This window comes from Ursus americanus, chromosome 25, assembly GCF_024610735.1.
Source record: "Ursus americanus isolate L20-20 chromosome 25, mUrsAme1.1.p, whole genome shotgun sequence".
Classification (NCBI taxonomy): Eukaryota; Metazoa; Chordata; class Mammalia; order Carnivora; family Ursidae; genus Ursus; species Ursus americanus.
Window position 1 is genome coordinate 43,247,035 of NC_142151.1, and position 17,481 is coordinate 43,264,515.

Sequence of the window (17,481 nt, forward strand, 5' to 3'; positions counted from 1 at the left end):
TGGGGGACGAGTGCGTGTGTGCTCGCGCGTGTGTGTCCAAGGGGAGGGGTCTCGGAAGTCGGTTCTGCCGCTTCTTGTCTTAGACGAGTGAATAACCTTTTTGAGCCTCAGTTTCCTCACGTGCAAAGTAGGAATAATAAATAGTACCCGTCTGCGAGCTGTTGCCAGGACCTAATGACATAATGGACAGGAAAGCATTTAGGGCCCTGCCTATCACTTAGTAAGAGCTCCATAAATGTTTGTTTATTTGTTTGTTCTATTTATTCTATTGTTAATTTGCCATTCATCCTGTCTCCCTTTGGGCAGAAACTTTCTCTTCTTTTTCAGAATTCAGCTCATAGCTCCTCTCCTTGTAAGTATCTCGCCTCCACCCCCCAGTCCTGGAAATTGCTTCCTGTACCCCTGTCCACTCTCCCAGGGGAGGGGAGGGGAGGGGATGGGAGGGGAAGGGAGGGGCGCAGCATCAATGGAGTGCCTCCAGTGTGTGAGGGCTCTATAATGCATTATCTTATCTTTACCCCCAGGACATCCTCCGCTGGTCAGTGTTACTGTGCCCATTTACCTGATTGGGAAGGTGAGCTCAGAGTGGTTCAGTGACTTGTTTAAGGTCAAGCACAGAAAGCTCTATAGAGGAGGGGATTCAGAATCTGAAAGGAGGCTCCCAGTCCTCCCCCACGCTGGCCCCTCCCAAGGTCTGAGTCTTTGGGGCCTCAGTGAGGGTTGAGTTCTTCTCCTAGGCAGGGGTCCAGACTGCTAGGGTTTGGGCTCTTAGAAAAATAGGCCCGTTCCCAAGCCTTCCCCTCCCCTGGTGCTTGGTCATGGCTACCATCTCTAGAAGGCCATAATCCATTGTAATGGAAGTTAATTATATGTCCAATTACGGACAGAGGAAACTAGAATGTAAACTCAGCAGGCAGCATTAAAGAAAAACATGCAAACCATCCTCAGCTTCCTTTGCTTTTAAATATAAGTTGTTATTATGCAAAGGGTAATTAAAATCCTGGAATTCCAGAAGTCATCATGGCCAGCTCTGCCTGGCAACCCATTTCCAGAGAGTGCCCCTCGGCCCCCTCTGCTGTCTTTCCCAACGCTCTGGTGGACTTGAATCCCTTTGGTCTAGCCTTGACTTTGCAGGAGCTTCAGCCCGACCTTAGTTGGGTCCTCTGTGGAAGGTGGAGTCCAAGGCTGAAGTGTCTTCAGCTGCCACTCCCAGCTTTAGCTAGGGCTGCCAGGTGTTACTGATGGCTTCAGTACCAGGCATTTCTACGCCAGTTTTCTCCAGGGAATAGTAGTCTTGGCGAAGTCTTCCCCTGGTGTCTCCCTCACTAGAGGAGACGGAGTTACCCTGAAGCATGGAGGATTCAAATTAGACTTATGGAGGCCCTTACGTGAGGCTTGCTGGGATCTGTTTCTGGGTTTTGGTGGGTGGATGGAGCTGACTCTTCTGAAAGTGTCCCCAAAGGGAACCCTTCGAAAGAGACTGTCTGGAGAGTGTGGCCCTGAACTTGGGGTTTAGTTGAGGGAGAGACCCTGTGTTGGGTGGAGGGGTGAGGAATCTTGAAGGCACCCGGGAAGAGGTGGAGGTGAATGGGCAGGCAGCCGGATATTTGGAACTCTCCCACCCCAACCACAAGCTTCATGGGTCCTGCGGCGTGAAGTAGCTGAGCAAATGCTTTTTTGATTGTGTGGGTGACTTTGCCATGAGCTGGTGGGGGTAGAGGCAGTCTCCCTCTGGCCCCGCCAAGGGTCAAGGATCATGGGTTGCCTTGAAAACTTGTCCTCTGAGGCCTTGCCCGTGGATCCTCTGGCACGTGTTTCCCCTCAAAGCTGCCAGGGTCCCCTGAAAGAAACCATTCTGACCCAGATTCCCTTCCCCTCCTGAACTGTCTCTCGAAGTGTGGAGTCCACAGGCTTTGGCTGACCTTGATTCTTTGGGCTCCCTCTGGCCCCCAACTGTGGAAGAAATGCTGCCAAGGCTTCAGAGTTGCCTGAGTGTAGGATTTTCTAAAGCCCCTTCTTGATGGCGTTACTTCAGGAAAGAGGAGAAATGGCTGTGAAATCCCTCAAGCCCATAAAGGTGACAAAATGGCCATTCTACGCAGTGAGGCAGGTGGATCCGGGTATGTGGGTTTCTAAAAGGGAGGGGCAGTGAGGGAGGGGTCAGAATCCTCTTCTTCCTCTGGCTTTCTCTCTTCTAGCCTGGCTCACCATGACCTGTGGATCATCTTGCCTTAGCTCCCCTAATGGAATCCTCAAATCCAGCTCCCGGACGACCACTCAAAGATACAGTTCTGGCTGCGCCTTCCGCTGCCCCTTGGCCTGTGGCGCTGCTGTGTCATGGCTGTCCCCTGCCCTAAGCATGTGCAGGAAGGGCTACAAGACGTGAGTTGGTGGGGAAGGTCTGTTTTCTCAGAGGGGGTTACATGATATGACAACTGGGAGCCACCTAACCTACTGGCCTTGGAAGCGTCTTCCTTCGTTAACCCACTTTGTGCTTTTATCAGCATCAGAGGCAGTGACAGGTGGACACATGAAGGGAAGAGAAGCTGAAGTAGCAGCGAAGATATGTTCTTTTGGGACAGGGTTGGGGAGAAGCCTTTAGGGGATGCTGCACCCCAGACTTTCTCCTCTGACCTTCTGGGAATCTTGAATGATTCCTTGGGTGACTGGGTTCAGAGCTGGTGACCACGTTACTTCTGAAACCACTGTCAGGAACTGGGGCGCAGACCTCACACTGACCTTGTCTCTCCTGCATCCGGTGGCGTGAGGGCAGCATGGTTCTGATTCTGGCTCTGGAGGGAGACAGTGCAGTTAGACAGTGGGAAGAACGTTTTAGCTCTGAGGGTGGAGAGACCCAGGGAGAAAGGGTTTCCTTCATTTTCCTGCCCCACAGTGACAAAGAGGGAGCTGGATGACAGGCCGTGAGTGGACTGATTCCTCACTAATTCCTGTCAGAGTGGAAGTCTTACTTTCCCATTTTCTCTCTGCCCAAGCACACTTGTCCACATTCAAGATGTCAAATACTTTTCTGGACTAACGCTGGTGTTTCATCAGCTTGGTTGTCCCCAGGGAGGTCTTCCTGAAGTCAGTGACAGAAGAATAGATTAAGAAGGGATTGAGATTAAACCACAAGATGGACTCCCTTTCAGTAAAGGGTGGGTGTCTGGGGGACAGGCCACAGGGCAGCTCATGCTGGCTTTCCTTATCACTGGAGGTGTGGGTGAGAGGGAACCATCCCATCCACCGGGGTGCTCTTGGCTGGGAGGGAGGGGGTTCCAGTTGGTGGGGGGGCCTGTTTGGAACCAGCCAAAGGTTTGGGCAAAATGGAAATTCCAGAATTGCAAACTACAATCATTGAAATGAAAAGTTCAATGAATGGGCTTAACGAAAGACTGAAGATGTCAGGGGGTAGGGTCAGTATCCTGAAGACAGATGAATAGAAATTTTCCAATCTGAACCACAGAGAAAAAAGATTGAAGAAAAAGGAACAGAGCCTTGGAGACTTGTGGGACAGTATCGAATATTCTAGCATATGCATACTCGGGGTTCCAGAAGGAAAAGGGTGAGAATGATGTGGGAAGATATTTGAAAGAATACTCTCCATATTTGGTGAAAAACAGCAATTTACAGATCCAAGAACTCTTGCAGCGTCCAAGAAGACAACTGGCAGTTTAAAGCAAAAATAACGATATGTAGAAGTAAAAGATCTGGCAATGATGACACAGCTGATGGGGAGGAGGGTCAATGAACTACCCTATCGTGAAGTGTGGAGTCACACAGTATTAACTCCACATAGACTTTGATAATTAAGGATGAATAGCTTTGGTTCTAGAACAATCACTAAAAACAAATATTTATTGTCATAAATAAAAATAAAATATTTCTTTTTAAAAATTTATTTATTTTTTAAAAAGATTTTATTTATTTATTTGAGAGAGAAGGAGTGAAGAGAGAGAGAGAGAGAGCATGAGCAGGGGGAGGGGGAGGGGCAGAGGGAGACACGGACTCCATTCCCAGCAGGGACCCTGATGCAGGGTTCATCCCAGGACTCTGGGATCATGACCTGAGCTGAAGGCAGACCCTCAACCAACTGAGCCACCTGGGTGCCCCCCAAAATAAGATATTTCAATAGAATAAATAATACTAAATATTTAAAAGTATTTGGTTAACTCAAAAGAAAGCAGAAAGGAACCATAGAGGACCCCAAACACCCACCTGAGACAAATGAGGAACAAAAAACCAGACGGTAAACTCAAATCCAATCACATAATAATGACATGAGATGTTTATGTCAGGGGTTAAAAACTAACCCCTCAATAACAAGAAGACAAACAATTTCGTGAAAATGGGTGAAAGATTTCAATCGACACTTTATAAAAGAAGATGTATTTTTTTAAAGATTTTATTTATTTATTTGACAGAGAGAGAGACAGCCAGCGAGAGAGGGAACACAAGCAAGGGGAGTGGGAGAGGAAGAAGAAAGCTCCCAGCAGAGGAGCCTGATGCGGGGCTCGATCCCAGAACGGCCGGGATCACGCCCTGAGCGGAAGGCAGACGCTTAAAGACTGAGCCACCCAGGCGCTCCTAAAAGAAGATGTATTAAGAGCCAATGAGCATATGGGAAGTTGCTCGTCATTATTAGTCATCAGGGAAATCTGCTATGAGAAAAACCCAACACTCACGAGAAGGCTAACATTTAAGAGACCGACGATACGAAGTGTGGAGCAGCTGGAGCTTTCACGGGGAGTAAAACGGTATAGTCATCTTGGCAAACAGTTTGGCAATTTCTTATCAAGTTAAACGTACACTACCAAATGACAAAGCAATTCTCCTCCTCGAAGTACGTGAAGCGTTAGAACATATTCACAGATGGGAAGTTTTATTATCATAAAGATATTAATTCTCCTTAAACTGATTTACAGGGTCAATACAACCACAATCACATTCCAAATAAGGATTTACCTAAATCTTAACAAGTTGGTTCTAAAGTTTATGGTGAAGAGTAGTAATCAAAAATAGTCGAGGCACTATAAAAGTATAAACGGGATAAAAAAGAATGAATGAGTATTTGCCCTTTCAGGGATAATCATAAAGCTATAAATTCAGTGTAGCATCCGCAAAAGAATAGACAAATTGACCAATGGAACAAACTAGAGAGCCCTTTAACTGACATATTATACATGAATAAAAACATAGCATATATATTACATACATATTAGATATGTTTTATGTATAATAGTTTTTTTTAAGATTTTATTTATTTATTTGACAGAGATAGAGACAGCCAGCGAGAGAGGGAACACAAGCAGGGGGAGTGGGAGAGGAAGAAGCAGACTCATAGCGGAGGAGCCTGATGTGGGGCTCGATCCCGTAACGCCGGGATCACGCCCTGAGCCGAAAGCAGGCGCTTAACGACTGCGCCACCCAGGCGCCCCTATGTATAATAGTTTTATTATGATATATAATACAACATACATTATATAAAAACATTATATAAAAACATACATTATATAAAAACAGATGTTTTATATATATATAAAATATATAATATATGTCAATTTAGGGGCTCTCTAGTTTGTTCTATTGATTAATTTGTCTATTGTGTGTATATATTATATAAATATATTGAATATGCTAACTATATATAAATATATTATATAATGGGGAGCCTGGGTGGCTCAGTCTGTTGAGTGACTCTTGACCTCTGCTCAGGTCTTGATCTCAGGGTCATGAGTTCAAGCCCTGTGTTGGGCTCCATACTGGGTGTGGAGTCTACCATAAAAAAAAAGTTATATATAATATATAAAGTTGTATGCATTGCAGATCAGTAGCAAAGAAGGGACTATGCATTGGTATCCACATGGAAAAAAAACAGAGCTGGATTCCTGCCTTCTATTATATACAAAGTCAGTCCCAAGTAAATTCAAATTATAAATGTCAAATGCAAAACTTTAAAATTTTTGGAAGAAAAAGCTGGTGAATGCCTTTCTGATCTCGGTATAAGGAAGGATTTTTAAAAAAGATTTTTTATTCATTTGAGAGAGAGAGAGTGAGAGAGAGAGCACGAGACCATGACAGCATGAGCAGGGGGACAGGCAAAGGGAGAGGGGGAAGCAGACTCCCCGCTGAGCAAGGGACCCAATGCGGGGCTCAATCCCAGGACCCCAGGATCATGACTGAGTGGAAGGCAGACACTCAACTGACTGAGCCACCCAGGCGCCCCTATAGGGAAGGATTTTTATGTAAGTCACATTGAATGCTTAATACGAAGGAAAAGGTGGGTAAGTTAGACATTAAACTTAAGAACTTTTATTTATCAAAGATGCACAAAGTGAAAAGACAAGCCATAAACTTGAAGGTGATATTTGTGCCACATACAAATGACAAAGTGTAATATCTAGAAATAGAAATTTATATAGGAATATAAAAAACAGTTAGAATCTAATAAAAATAAGGCAAACAACCCAAATGTAAAATGGGCAAAAGAAAAGGAAATCCATACAGATAACAAACATTTAAAGAGATATTCAGCCTTGATAGGAATCATGAAAATGTAAAGCAAAACCAAAAATAAGACTGATTAAATCATTTCATTGTTGAAATTAAAGATGCATCAGAGAAGATATGAATCTGGAATCTGATCAAAGTGTAAATTGTTATTACAAAAGCTTTGTAAAATAATTTTTGTCTTGTAATACTGAACATTTGATCCAGAAATTCCAGTCCTAGGTATGTATCCCAGAGAAATCCTCACATATATCCATCAGGGGACATTTAGAAAAATGTTCATAGCACCATCTTTGTAAGAGAAAACAAAATAAAGCGATAACAGAGTTACATAAAGTGTTGTGTATTCACGTAATAGGTACTATGAATCCTAGTGGAGGACTTCCATAATATTAAAAAAAAAAAAAGCAAGTGATATCCTTTAAAAAAACGAAAAACAAAACCCAACCAAACAAAGGAAACTGAAAAAAATTTTTTTCTGGGTATATGCATGTGTGTGATAAAACTAGAAGAAAAGAAAGGGAATTCTGACACAAATTCAAGGAAGCGGTCACCCCTAGAGCGAGAAGGAGCAGGGGACAGGCTGGGGACGGAGTGTGCAGGCCCATGCAGATTCCTTTTTTTTTTTTTTAAGATTTTATTTATTTGACAGAGAGAGAGAGACACAGCCAGAGAGAGAGGGAACACAAGCAGGGGGAGTAGGAGAGGAAGAAGCAGGCTCCCAGCGGAGCAGGGAGCCCGATGCGGGGCTCGATCCCAGGACCCTGGGATCACGTCCTGAGCCGAAGGTAGACGCCTAACGACTGAGCCACCCAGGCGCCCCGGCCCATGTAGATTCCTAGTAACGTTTGGTTCTTGTGCTTATAAGTGGGCTCATGGGTATTTCATTTTCATTATATTATTAAATACATAATAAAATCAACATACTATTTTAAAGACATGAACTCTCAATGGAAGACCTAATTGAAAACCTAAAGATAAAACCGAAAAACCTGAACAGAAAATCTTACCTAAAACATAAGGCCATAAGTTCAATGTTAAGGTGAGCGGTCAGTGCGTCAGAGTGCGTTGTACGTGGTAGGAGTGAGAAGTTCTTCATGAGACTTATTTCTGCTTCTATGCATGAATATGTATGTAGGTGCTGATTCATGATATAAAATGTATTTCTTCTTTTGAGTTATGGTTAAAAACTGGTTTGACAGCCAGTACCCTAAATAGCTTCTTGTCAAAGCATAGCAGCAGACACATACCTAAAAGTTCGTATGAGCGTTATTAGCACAAAAACAAAAGTACACACATGTATACCCGCAGGAGAACGACATAATCACGCGCTGGGAGACTGTACGGCGGTGAAAAATAAATAGCGCGACGTGCTTCTGAATCTCACAAACAGAATGTTGGGGAGGGAAAAGCAAGTCCTAGAAACAGTGTAGTTCTATTTTTGTAAAGCTTGAAGTTAGGCAAAACTAAACAATTGCTTAGGGATTCACAGGCACGTGATAGTAAAGAGCCGAAGCATACTTAATACAAAACCCCAGGACAGTGGCTACTTCGGAGAGGGGTCAGGGACAGGGGATGCTGTGATTAGGAAGGGTCCTGCTTGGGCCTCGAAGGTACGGGTGGGTACACAAGCATTAGTTTCATTACTGCTGCTATGTAAACATTAAATGCATATTATATATACTCTTTTGCATGGATGAGAAGTTTATTAAAAAAAAAAAAAAAAAGAAAATGCTGTTCAGCTCATGCTCCCTGGGCCCTGGTTACTCCTTCAATTTAGAGACATCATCCTACTGTGGATTTCCTACCGAGTCTTGGAACTGGAACCCCAGCCCGGTCTCCCTCCTGCCCCACTGCTACCAGACAGGTCTTCCTCATTGCACAGCAAGGGGGTGATCTGCTCAAGCACTGTCAGTGGCTCCCCATTTCTTACTCCATGTGCCCAAGCTCCTTGGCTCTACACATTGCCCCCACCTTAAGGACCCTTCCTTCCCTCGCCTCCTCCTTCCTTCAAGGCCCATTCCAGCCCAGGGACCTCCACTCTCCCACCCGGGCTGACAGAATGGTCCCTTCCAGCCCCTGTCAGAACTCTGCCATTATAACAAGGTGAGGTCACAAACCCTCCAGGAAGGAGAGGCTACGGCCTCAGAGGCAAGGATTCCGGGAGCTATTTGGGCTGGAGCGGGGCTCAGGTGCTCATCGGAGGCTTGGAAGAGACCACAGCTCACTTCGTCATGGTGAGACTTGTCCACACATCGCGCTGGGTCACATGGGATGAGGGGGTCTTAGACTCTGCCCAGAGCTGTTGGACCCAGCCAGGCACAAGCTTGTCTGCTGTGCCTGCAGCTTTGGGGAATGGGAGCAGGAAAGGGTGGGCTGTGGGACGAGGGCAGAGACGGGCAGGAGATGATGTTTCGCTGTCTGTTCATAACCATTTCCCACACCCCATCTGCCCTGGAAAGCAATTTGTACTGGGCTGGTGTGAACAGTGCCTGTTCGCTGCGTTAAAGAGTGTGTGTGACTTTATGTTCCTCCGGGTGTAGAGCAAAGAGCACGGGCTTCGGGGGCAGTCGAGCTCAGCTCTTGGCTGGCAGGGTCACTCATGGCCTGCCGGGTCCCTAGTTCCTCGCACGGTAGGCGTAGTGAGCCTCAGCTCGCCCAAGGAAAGATAATGGAGACAGTGTCGTCCCCTTGGCCTTACTTCACAGGTGCTCCTGAGCCCTGGTGAGATGATGGAGCTAAAAGACCTTGAACGGTCTAAGGCGCCATGTGTGGTCCCGAGCCCAGGCTTGTTACGGACTGGTGTGTGGAGACAAGGTGCAGGAAGGGGAAAGGCCCACTGGTGTTGTCCCTTGCAGACAACAATCCCCGTAGTGGCCTTGGCTTTGGGGAAGGAGCTGGAATCGGGATCCCTGTCACTGATTAATAGCGTCTATCAAGTTAAGGAAGTTTCTTCCTATTCTTAGATTTTTAAAAAAATATTTTTTTTAAAATAAGGAATCACTGTTGGCTTTTTAAAAAAATGGTTTTTGTATTAATTGAGGTGATCACATATGGCGAATGACCATAACTGATTTCCTGAGGTTGAACTCCGCAACGCCTGGGATAAGCGTCCGCAGACTCAACAGATTATCACCCTGCGTGGTGGTTCTTTGCGCCCTCTGCTCCCGTTAGCCTTTGGCATCTCCAGACCTGATAGAGTGTCTGACAGAGCATGCGCCAGGGCGCCTGCCACGCGCATTTCATTCTCTGCACAACCCTTGGCGACAGAAAAGATTACCATCCCCATTTTACAGATGGAGAAACAGAGGCCCAGAGAAGTGAGAGGCCCTGTCCATGCTGGAAGGTGGATGGGCTGGTACTGGGACAGTCTTGCTGGCTTCAGCTGAGCGCCCTTGTTGGCTCTCTTCATCTCCCTGACCCTCCCCCGTTCTGTGCTGCCTCCACCCCACAGTGCGAGGAGGTACAGGCGACCGTGCAGAAACCCACGCTGAGCCTGAGGCACAGCAAGGAGGAGCTGAACAGGCTGAACCAGGCCATCCAGCGGCTGACCGTGGAGGTGGACAGTGCTAAGAGTCAGGTGAGGGGTGGCTGCGTGGGGGGCGCACCAGCGCGAGGAGTGGTGGGCAGGTGTCCATTATCCGTGACAACTAGGCTGGTCATCCCGCATCCTCTGGAATAGATGGCTAGAGTTTCTTCTCGTGAGTGTCTGAGCAAACGGCGAGTGTGGCTGTATGCGTTCGTCATGCTGCATTTGCCTAGGACTCTCTGTCTTTCGTGTGGGCAAGTAATTTACATGACGGTAAATATGGATAACTATGGATGCTTGTTTGCATATCAGTTTTTATGTGCATGTACATTTTTGTATCTGCGTGTTGTATGTGTCCTATGTAGCATTAAACTTGAGCCCGTCTTCAGAACTTGCAAGATTTTACCTAGAAATCCAGTTTTCTGGGTTCTCTTAAAAAATGTACAGATTTGGCAACATTTGGCTAGAGAAGAGAGGCTTCTGTCCCCTCTGTCGCCTTCACACACTCCTTTTGTGGGCCCCGGACCCCACCGCCCCAAGTTGCATCCTTGGACACAGAGGCTGAGGGCTCTTTGCCCTTGGTCATCATCTTGGCCGGCACTGTTATTAGCCTTGTGGAAGACAAAAGGCACCTGACCCATGTCTCTAAATTAGAGAAGTGAGAGGCTGAAAGCGTGCAAGAGGTCCCGGTGATTGCAGGAGAATGAGAACGTGCGTATTTCTTTGTGGAACTGGATATTCCAGCCAGGCCTCTGCAGGCATTCGGATTTGTGGCTCGGGCTCTAGGGCCTTAGAAGGGAGAGGGTCCCCCATGAATGCTTTCTTTCTCCCCACTTCTCTGCCTCTCAACTGCCTCTCTTTCGTCCCAGCTGCGCTGTCGAGCCCCCTGGCTCACGCTCTGCCTGCAGAAGGGAAGGGCTTCTGCTCCCTGTTTTTCCCTGCTTTCTGCAGGCACAAGTGTCTTGGCTCGGAGGGGCTCGTCCTTCTTCAGGAACTGATGGCTATGAGGAGGGGCAGCTGTTTGGGTTCCAGGGGGTGGCACAGTGAATGGGTGGCCCTGTCCTGGTTCGGTCTCCCGCCCGCCTCAGCTGCTCTGATTCCCAGCCCTCCCACCCCAGTTTCCTGAGCCGCAAGCACACCTCACAAGGCAAGCGTTCACCACCACCATCACCACCACCACCATCATCATCACCATCACCATCGCCGTATTTCTCCAGAGACTACAGATGCTGGTTTCCTGTGAGGAAAGGATATTCTTCCGGTTCATTTCCCTGATGGAACAACAATCCCAGCAGGATGTGTTCAGGAGCATTTGACGCTTTCTGGATCCCAGCTCCTATTAGCAGGGTCATACACTAGGTGTGAAAAGCGCTCTCTCGGCCAGCGCAGATGGCTGGCCCCAAGTCTCCATCCTGGGAGCCGGGCAGACACACACACACACACACACACACACACACACACACACACGCATGTTTCAGAGCAGGCAGGCCCATTCCTTACAATGCTTTCTAATCCCTCACTGGCCCTCCAGCCTCCGAGAAAGGTCTGCATCCTTGAAGCAGGGGAGGGTGGGGGCCAACGATGTCCTGTCCGTGGTCTTCCCTTTGCCCCCAGCCCTGTGAACTAGACAGAGCCACGGAGCCACCAGCTCTGCAGGAGGAGGGTGCCGCAGACAGCGCCCAGGGCAAGCTGGCCTGGCTGGAGGCCGCCCTGCAGCGAGCCAAGCACGACATGGCGCGCCAGCTGCGCGAGTACCAGGATCTCATGATCGTCAAGCTGGGCTTGGACTTCGAGATCGCCACCTACCGCAAGCTGCTGGAGGGCGAGGAGAGCAGGTGAGGGCACAGCGGTGCTGCGGTGGTTCGGATATGGCCACGGTGAGGAGTGCAGGGGCGCAGGGAGGTCACTATCTGGGTCCTCATCAGCTGGAGAGGGGCGGGGTGAGATGACCCGGGTATCCAGGGACTTGTTCTCCTGGAGCAAGTCTCTCCCCAGCAGCTTGAGGCCCTCTAGACAAAATGTTCCTGCTGATGAGTACCTTTGGCACTGGGGATGGGACTACTTGTGAAGTCATTCACCCGCAGGCTCAGAGAGCTGGGCTCAGTCAGTCCATCGAGACAGCTGCAGGGACCAAGGCCCAGCCAGGGTGAATAAGGTCCCCAGTGTGGAGTGCCTTGTCCTCAGTTTTGCCCTTCTCCCCCGGTGTATAGGTAGAAAGGGTGAGGCTTGACCAATACTCTTCAGATTGTTGAGCTGTTTCCTCTGTGGCGTCCTTTAAAATGCCCTCTTTAAAAGGCTAAGTTCAGGTCAAAGAAAGCATAGAACTTTAGTCTTCTCCCTCTTCCAGGAAGTCATCCATAAAACTGAGCTATTTGACTTTAAGGAGGAAAGATTGAGTTTAAGGTCCAGAGGAGTCTGATGCAAAAGAGCTGTGGGGATGGAGCATGCCGGACGGGCAGATCTCTCTGCCTGTGGGGGAAAGCCAGGACAGTTTTGTTTTGGAGAATGGGGATTATTATACCCAGGAATACTCACCTCCTTTCTCCTTCTTCCCTGCAGGCTTGGTCTGGGATTTGGGGCAGGGAGCTTCTGTAAGTAAATAATAGACCTAGGTTGGGTTAGAGGAGTCAAATCTTATCCCCTCTCCTCTGGGTGTATTCCTTTGGGAAGGGAGACGGGGTCTGCTTCCACTGTGTCTCCCTTTTTTGGGGGGGCTGTCTCTTCTCGTGGGGTTAATTCTTTGTGTGTGTTGGGGGAGGAGGTTTGTGGTCTGTCCTTTGGGGGAAGGTTCTGTTGGTTTGTCCTGGGGTGTGGGAGGAAGTTCTGTGGGTCTGTCCTTGTGGAAGAGACTGTTTCATTCTCGTGTGGGGAGAATCTGTGTGTCCAACTCCAGGGAGGGGGCATTCCTGAGTCTGTGTCTTGGGGGACCGGGTCTGTGTATCATTACGTTGGGGAGTTTGCACCTGTCTCCTGGGCGAGGGTGGGGACGGAGGAGGGTCTTTGCATCTGCCCTCTGGCAGAGGAATCTGTCTGTCCGCCTTCCGGGGCGGAGCGGGAGAGGAGGGCTTCCTTTCTCCGACAGCCACTGTCCTCTCAGCCCTGGGCAGCGCTCCCACCTGCGGGCTCGGCTCCGCCTCGGGCTCAGCCCGCCTGCTGCCTCCCGAAGCGGGCTCCGGCGCCCTGAACACGGGCGCCCCTGGCGGCGGCTGCGCGCTCTGCGGCTCCCCCGGCTGCCTGGGCGGCTTGGGCTGTAGCGGCTCCCGCGGATGTTGAACGTTCCTGCCCAGCTCCGGAGAAGTCAAAGAACCCCTAGCTCCTGCCCCCAAGGACTTGACCCCAAGGACTGTACCGCAGACGCCCCTTCCCATGGAGCTGGCCCTCACTTCATCTTTTCCTCTTGCTCCCACCCCCACCCCCCCAGAGTGTAAAGTCTTGGAATCTATTACAGGATGGTGACTGCCCTGTCCCCTGGGTGAAGGCAGCCCAGGTGCTGCGCCACTGGGGAGGCCTGGTGGCTTACCTGGACCCAGCACCCTGCCTCTGTGACCTGCCCCCCACTTCTCTTTCCCTGGGACTCCTCCTTTGCAATAAAAACTTCTTCAGGGGATTAAGCCCCCCTGGCTGTTTGTCCCTGGATTCCTCAAGCTGTGTCTGACCACAGATGATGCTGGCCGGGTTTGGGGGGAGGGGAGAAAAGGAGGGGACACTACCAGGAAGCAATCCTCCCCTTGCGGTGTGTGGGTCCGCATGACTTCAGTTGGTGGTGATATCACAGGATCCTCAGGGTGGTAGGGGTGGGCGACTGAGGGCCCTTGGGGAAAGGGAAAGAAAGGGTTAATTCCTCCTCAGCTCTGCATTCCCCAGCCTGGGGCCCCTCTGCAGAGCGGCTGGGTGCTGCCTTCATCCATCCCCTCACTGGCTCTACACACACTCACAGAACGGCCTTTGAAGGTCAGGTGTGGTGCTGCGTGAGCAAGGCACTCTGGTTCTGGAAGGGAGGCCGGCCAGACACCAGGAAACCAGCCCCAAAGAGAAGGGAGTGAGATGGGGATGGGGGCCAACCGTCCTCTACTGCCCTGGCAGGGCCACTTGAGGACACGGCCTGGGGAAGATGGCCCTCGCAGATTGGGGCTGGGGGTCGTGAACACCACCGGGTGGCCCCGGCCTGGGTTCTAGTTTAACAAGTGACCTGATGGCGGGCTGGGAGCCACACACCTTGGTGGACGAGGGCGTGTCTTTGGAATCAGATGGAGGGTTCCAGCTCTGCCTCTACTTCTAGGTCTAAGGTGTAGTTTGCTCTGAGTTTTCACAAGGCAACTGGACTTTGGGGGGCAGAAGATAGGCCAGTTTGGGGGGGTGGCCAGAGAAGGGCTGGGTTTCTGGGCTCTTTCTTTGCCACATAGGCCCCAGAGAAGCTTCCATTCGGTGAGCTCACATTCTTTTCTGTTGCACAAAGGGTTACATCATCAACACATCTGGGGAACAATAGTTTCTGCTTTCTGTGTCCCTGGGTGGGGTTAAGGTGTGTCATTGGCCAGAGGCTCTGGCTTTACCTTTTAAGGTACACTAGTGCCAGGGTGTCTGGTGTGTTCTCCTGGGTCCTTGCCCAGAAAACAGGTATCCAAAAGGCCCCCTTCCTGGGTAAACAGAGCAGTCTCATGCAAGAGGAATGAGATCGAAACTTGGCTGGAAGGCTGCCACCCACCTGAGGGGTAGGGGATGGGGACCCACTGGAGTCCCATTTGGTCAACACTGATGGACACCAACGGTGTCAACATTCTTCCCACACTCCCGGTGTGAAGTCACTGCCTGAAAGCAGAGCCGCCCCTCTGCGAGATTTCTCAGTTGGGCTCCATGTTCTCTGCATTTTGCCAACAGGTAATGACATTCCGTGATTTTCAAGGTCAGGTTTTTCTAGCTCCTGCCAGGCTGATCATGTCAAGGAAAGTGCTGAAGGAAATATCACCTAGGAGCTGCTGGCAGGATTGATGGTGAGCCTTCTGCCGCCTACATCGCCGAGGACGAGCTGCTCACAGTTTCCCGTTTCAAATCCCAAGCCTGATGTCACTTCAGATCCCAAGGGTCAGGCTTGCGAGCCTTGCGTGGGCCACCAGCCCTGTTTGTGGTTTGGGGACCGATTCTCAGAGTGGCTCCTCTGGCCACGGGCCACATTCCATGCTGGGGTGGGAGAGAACCGTCTGGTACATTTATAGAGAGTCGTTTACCAGCCTATTTAGAAGCTTTGTTAGTGGAGGCGACTTCTGAAGGGAGGCGGGTTGTCACCCCTTGAGTCATCACGTCTCAGCAGAAGGGGGGACCACTAGGGGTCAGCCTTCTTCTGTTGGCTCCTCGTGCCTGCCTCACACTTAACAGCCCTGCAACATGACACATGGAACTTAGCTGTGTTGCCAGGTCTATATGAGCCCCTCCAGGCTGGGGACCGTCCTGGTCACCCATCTCCAGGGCCTGCCACGCGGTAGATGCGAACCAGTCGAGTGAGGCTCTTTGTTTGGTCCGCTCTGTCCTTGGATGCATTGGGTTGTTCTTCCACCATTAACATGTCTCACCCGACGGAAACCCCTCGGGAGTCTCTTGAGGAGTCTAAATGCAATCCTTCCGGATGTAATTCAGCTGCAGTGTATCGGCCCGGCCAGCCTGGAGGAAGGAAGGAAGGGTCTGGATTCTGTTTCCAATCTTGCTGTTCTCCTGGCCAAATGCTGTCTGTTTCTGAGCTTCAGTCCTGCCCTCCCCCCAATCTAACCGGTATCGATTCCTTTATCCCTTTTAGTTTTCCTCCCTATTTGACCTCTCTGCACCATGGCTTATCCGTAAAATACAAATGTACCTGTCACAGGTTGTGTGAAAAATATATCGCTATATGTAAAGTGCTTCAAACACAGTAAGAATTACATAAATGTCATTAATATCTCATGTCCTGGTCTTTGGGCACCTTTAAAGAAGGCTCTACTAGTCTAAAGCCGACTGGTCTCTTGCTGCCCCAGCTGGGAGCTAGGGTGTCCACAGGGCAGGAGGGGAGCTAGGGGATCCCACTGGTAAGAGCTGGGGCTCCCTGGCCAGAGGGCATCTCCCTCACCACTCCTGCCTTAGTCCAGTTCTCTATCTGGGGCCCCCCCGGCCCCCACCAGCACGAGTCCACCTGTGCACTGACACTGCAGTCCTGTCCACATGTACCCACAAAACTCCCCTCTGCAGCACATACACACAGGCATACACACATTCATACCCACAATCACACATCTAGAAAGGCTCACACACACACACACGCTTCCACACAGATGCCCGGAGATGTGCATACACCTGGATGCAATGATACTGTTCTATGCACGGACAGCTGCCCACAGACAGTGAGCTATGTGGATTGAAGGCACACACAGCATGCGTCCAGCACGGCTGCATGGACTCCCCGCTTTCCTCTGGCTCCTAGTCCTGTCCCACCTCTTTAGAAGACTAACAGAGCTTTGGATTGGTAAGGGACCCCAGCAGCCATCTTGTCTAAACATTTTATTTCACTAGCGAATGCACAGAGGCTCAGAGAGGGGAGGTGACTTGCTAAAGGTCACACAGTGAGGTCACCATTAGGCATCATGAGTATTCTGTGCTTGATTCATTCACTCTTGCTTCTCTTCCTGAGCCTGCCCAGGAGTAGGAAATAGAGGGAGGTGAGGATAGCGCTCCTGGAGAAGGACAGAGCCTAAAGTCAGAGCTGGAGGGAGGCTAAGAGTAAGTATGGCAGGTCATTAGGGCCCAGCTGGGCTGATGAGATGAGTGGGCTAGGAAGGGAGGGGTCTGTCGGCAGAAATAAGAAGTTCATTGGGCCTGGAGTTGCAGGTGGCTTCTGAACTAAAGGATAGAGAGACGGAGCTGGGGTTTGGGCCTCAGGTCTGGACTCCTGGTGACCTGCTTCTGAGCTGTGTGGTGTTACCGCACAGATGGCTGATTAGAAGAATTGCACATTCTGGAACGCTCCCAGGTTCTGCCCTGCTCAGAATTCCATCAGGAGGGTAGAAGGGCCATACTGGTGGGTGGGAGGCCTTGGATCGATTCTCTCCCTTAAAAGAGTGTGGTCTTTTCAGACCACTCACTTCTGGTCTCTCAATATTCTTATTTATTTCTATTGCTCTGAGGGATGGGGATGCTTTCTGCTACTGTTTCCTGGGCCTGGGCCTGGAAGTTTAGAAATTGACCCTGACGTACAGATATATATTCAGGAACTTGCCTTCGCCCATAGCGAAGCTGAGGGGCTGTCTCCCCACTTTCTTTACTACTTGTAAAAGCCTCATCAGTGTCAAGGGGGAAACAGTTCTCTTCATGGAGGAGCTCAACCGCCCCAGAAGACGTGGAGATTCCTCTCTCTATTTGTTGTCTCTGATCACAGATGTAAGTGTAATATGATGTAAATGTGTAAATGCAATCAGTTTACAGAT

The 17,481-nt window shown here is 49.7% G+C and overlaps 2 protein-coding genes across 2 annotated transcripts in view; both read left to right on the top strand.

Annotated features, from left to right (window-relative positions):
* Positions 1 to 2,204: 2,204 nt before the first annotated feature.
* LOC123794631 (keratin, type II cuticular Hb6) overlaps positions 2,205 to 17,481 on the top strand; it is a 37,377-nt gene continuing 22,100 nt past the window's right edge. The window contains exon 1 of the mRNA XM_087855424.1: positions 2,205 to 2,297. Coding sequence (XP_087711550.1) covers positions 2,210 to 2,297 — 88 coding nt within the window. The 5' untranslated portion in view covers positions 2,205 to 2,209. The remainder of the gene's footprint in view (positions 2,298 to 17,481) is intronic.
* LOC123794566 (keratin, type II microfibrillar, component 7C-like) lies at positions 2,338 to 13,638 on the top strand. Its single transcript, XM_087855907.1, has 5 exons — positions 2,338 to 2,382; positions 9,962 to 10,087; positions 11,651 to 11,871; positions 12,596 to 12,627; positions 13,134 to 13,638. Exons 1-5 carry the CDS (start codon positions 2,338 to 2,340, stop codon positions 13,307 to 13,309), a joined length of 600 nt encoding a protein of 199 aa, XP_087712033.1. The 3' UTR covers positions 13,310 to 13,638.

Bases quoted from the DNA above. Each gene is read 5' to 3' on its own strand.
- LOC123794566 (XM_087855907.1), top strand. From the start codon at position 2,338: ATGGCTGTCCCCTGCCCTAAGCATGTGCAGGAAGGGCTACAAGAC. The intron at 2,383-9,961 runs GTGAGTTGGTGG...TCCACCCCACAG, and splicing joins TGCAGGAAGGGCTACAAGAC to TGCGAGGAGGTACAGGCGAC. The intron at 12,628-13,133 runs GTAAGTAAATAA...CTGTCCTCTCAG, and splicing joins ATTTGGGGCAGGGAGCTTCT to CCCTGGGCAGCGCTCCCACC.